This window comes from Juglans microcarpa x Juglans regia, chromosome 8S, assembly GCF_004785595.1.
Source record: "Juglans microcarpa x Juglans regia isolate MS1-56 chromosome 8S, Jm3101_v1.0, whole genome shotgun sequence".
Classification (NCBI taxonomy): domain Eukaryota; kingdom Viridiplantae; phylum Streptophyta; class Magnoliopsida; order Fagales; family Juglandaceae; genus Juglans; species Juglans microcarpa x Juglans regia.
The window spans coordinates 4,012,106-4,015,813 of record NC_054609.1 but is presented as its reverse complement, the minus strand read 5'-3'; the positions used below and the strand labels follow the sequence as shown (position 1 = coordinate 4,015,813).

The following is a 3,708-nucleotide window of genomic DNA, read 5'->3' as shown; positions in this document are numbered from 1 at the left end:
TGAATAACAACATTTCTCTTATACATAAACTCCAACACTTTAAACTAAGTAGCGTATAAGGATTAAACAGGGTATTGTATCACAGTACAAGTATATTAGATAAAACAAGACGTGCACCCTGCAAATATGCAACTCAAGAACTTCTCTAGAGCAACATAGTTAAACAGGATTAAAATTCAAAGTTGGAGGCTGATCAAACAGGCTTCACTGCTCAGGGAAGTACCAGTGGAGAGTAGGAGCTTGATCAACAGAAAAGAAATTACAATACATACTTTGCTCTTCCATCCTTGTAGGCTGAGGTTGGTATGCTTTACCTGGAACTTCTCTGGACTCGGAGTCTCGAAACCGATCTGCGAATGAGTTTGAAACGCAATCCGATGATCCATCTTTGGAATCAGAATACACTCTAACTGCCTTTTCGCCATTCTCGAATAAATCACTTGTTTGCCTTCGATCTGAAACATTGGTGTCAAACTCTGAGATTAGAGACTCTTCTTCTACAGAGTGATTGCCCTCTGCACTTCGTCTGCAGAGCTTCTCTTTCAACTCTCTCAGCTGCAATCCAAGAACCCAAAAAAAGGTACAAAATCAAGTTAAATATAAGGGAAACTTGAACGCTGATATGCAATCAAAATAAACCTCAATTAGATATATATATACCGTCGAAGTTAGAGCTTCGTTTTCTTGTTCAAGATTGTTGCAGTCAAGCTTTAGAGCATCATAACGATCTTTAAGGAGGCTGAAGTCTCTCTGCAGTTGCTTAGTCTTCAAACGGGTTCTCCGGTTTTGGAACCATATAGCTACTTGTCGTGGCTGCAATCCTAATTCTTCTGCTAAGTTCACCTTTCGATCCGGTTCTAGCCTGTTTTCCACCTCAAAGCTTCTCTCCAATTCCTTCACCTGATACAAGCTCAGTCGCCGTCTCTTTTCCAAAACATGGCTGGTTTCATAGCTCAAGTCTTCCCCGTTTATCCTATCCAGCATTGCCCGGAACTCCTCACTGTACCCATGCGTGTTCTGCTCGTCTTTCTTCTCTGCATAAAACAATGGTGGAAGTCTTATGTTAACAGAAGGAGAAAGACTTTGCAATATCAGAGAATTGGCAGTACATTCCAGCAAAATTTAAGGACCCCAAAAAAACTCAGAACTTGGGTAACATGAATTCAGGTTTTTCATTTCTTTGGAAATTGAAACAACCCAAAAACAATCGGCCAGTTCTATAACGTCATTAGGTCTTTTCCCCCCTTTAAGCTCTAACAGCAATCATGGGGAGAATCTTGTCATGGGTCTGAACTAATGAAAGCGATGTCTGGGTCTACATATATATATATATAATCACAAATATTTCTTCATAAATTTTGTATACCTTTAGGAGGACAAATGGAGATCAAAGCATCCAAGGAATCTGAGCTGTTCATGAACTGCTCCATTTCTGAAATGCTTAGACTCGTGTCTCGCTACTTTACAAAGCTGAAGAAAATGAGGGTCGGGAGCAAGTTCTTTAGTTTGAAAAAGCGGTGTGGAGAGAGGCTCTTTTATCTTTCACCATATGAGCCCAACAATACCGAATAAGGCCATACGGAAAGTCCAATGGATTGAAAGACCATGAGCGTACCGTGCGCATGCCACCATAAAATTGCATCACCAAATGGTCAATATAGTAACCGTCGTCGTCCGTGTCTAAAGATATTCTCTTATGAGAAAAAAAATTTGTAATCATGTAACCGTAACGTAATTATTTTTAAAAAATTGAATAAAATATAAAATTTACATAAAAAAAATTAATTTTTTAATAATAGGTCATACATTTTTTTTAAATAATTATATGATATTTACACACTTCACAATTATATGTAGAATTATTCTTCTCTTATAAATAAACAACGAGAGTTTTCATGCAATAAGGTAATCCTTTCCTTCTTTTAAATATCTCGAGAATGCATTAATTGAGTCTGAGATTTGAGGAAATGATTAAACTATCATTATCAGCAATAATCAATGCTTATATAAAGAGCTAACACTAACAATCTATGGTAATTTTTCCTGATCTCTCATCGTTGTGCAAAATATATATATATATATATATATATATATATATATTTCTAACTTAGTCATCAAAAGTACACCAGGCACGTTGAGCCATCATCAGTTTCTATTCCAGGTTATAGGACGAGATTAGTTGGTGGTGAAACACATATGAAATACCATGCAACCAAGACCACTATTCATAAAAGGAAAATACTCTAGTTACAAATGGATTATATAAAAATAATCATATAAATTTATGTAACTTGATATGATTCGTCAGATTATAAAGTTATTTTTATTATAAAATAGATGTAACGAATCACATGATCACATGTCAATTTATGAGATTAATACAAAGAATTGTTTTTGAAATGTACAAATATCAAGTTTTGGAGTAGCAGTTGATTTTTCCCTATCTTTTGAGTAAAATACATTTACTCTTATTACCGGGTGTTTTACATTCACTCTAAATTTTTACACAAAATAAAATAAATAATTCAATTTTTTTAAATTTTAAAATAAAAAATAATATTAAAAATATATATTCTCATAATATTTTATTCAATTTTTAATTTTAATCTCCACTTTATCTCATCTCATCTCCACTTTTTTCTCAAAGGGCTTGTAGTCTTCTATGCCCGTGAATTCCATAAATAATTTTCCTTGTGTCAAACTCTCTCTCTCTCTCTCTCTCTCTCTCTCTCTCTCTCTCTCTCTCTCTCTCTCTGTGTGTGTGTAAGGATATTTTTTTCCTTAGGAAAGGCCCACCAAGCCTCGGCCCAGAAACCTGGCCCAAAGGGGTTCCCTATCCAAGCAAGGAACAAAACGTCAACTAAGGAGGGACGTCGTCCAGTCGACAAAACATATTGACCTGACACATTGCATCTACCCTCGAAAACAATATATACACAGAACACACGGGAAACACGGAGGACCTTCGATTCATCAGCATCAGGTCATCTATGGTTCATTTAAATCGGACAAGGGATCAAGAAACTACACCACATTAATGACGCTGCCAATTAAGTCACACACCACATTTATCAAGCCGACGTAGAGCCACATCACATTAAATAAAGTCTGACAGCAAACACAAAAAGAGAAGTACAAAATTTGTGGGAAAAAAACTATCTGCACCCTCCCTAAACACGGTACAAATAGCGAGCTCCAGGTACCAAAAAACTCTCTCTAATCCCTAGACTCTCTTACTTATTTACTACACTCCAAGAATATTTATTAACTTTGGTATCGGAGGTTACCCGGCCCCAAGGCCGTCCTCTCAAAGCCACAGTCTTTTCTACGTTGTGCAAGGTACGTTTTCGAAGACCTGAGTTGTTAGAGCTTGGTCTATAAGTATGCGAAACACGACATTAACAATGGCGACGTCTATGCGATCCAGTTAGATCTTATGTGTCCTTCGTACATCTGAGGCAACCCATTTCAGGCGACTCAGAGGTTCGTTGAAGCAACTCAAGACATGAAGGTAGACCAGATGGAGAACCAGACATGCGGAAACGAAAAACTCGCGACATGAGAAGGCTAGGCATGCGTAAATGAAGCACGACACATGACAGAGGAGACTGGCATTTTGCCTCCTGCCCCCGACCGCGTGGAAGTTACAAGTAAAATTCTAGATGAACAGGAGCTCCTAAAGGTATAGACAATTGGACCACTAGAGCT

At 37.3% G+C, this 3,708-nt stretch overlaps 1 protein-coding gene across 1 annotated transcript; it reads right to left on the bottom strand.

Moving 5' to 3' along the window:
* LOC121243843 (homeobox-leucine zipper protein ATHB-6-like) lies at nucleotides 1-1,622 on the bottom strand. Its single transcript, XM_041141910.1, has 3 exons — nucleotides 1,367-1,622; nucleotides 661-1,034; nucleotides 1-555 (listed from the first exon to the last, which is right to left on the bottom strand). The coding sequence occupies exons 1-3, from the start codon at nucleotides 1,428-1,430 to the stop codon at nucleotides 205-207; spliced, it is 789 nt and encodes a 262-aa protein (XP_040997844.1). The 5' UTR covers nucleotides 1,431-1,622; the 3' UTR covers nucleotides 1-204.
* Nucleotides 1,623-3,708: the final 2,086 nt, after the last annotated feature.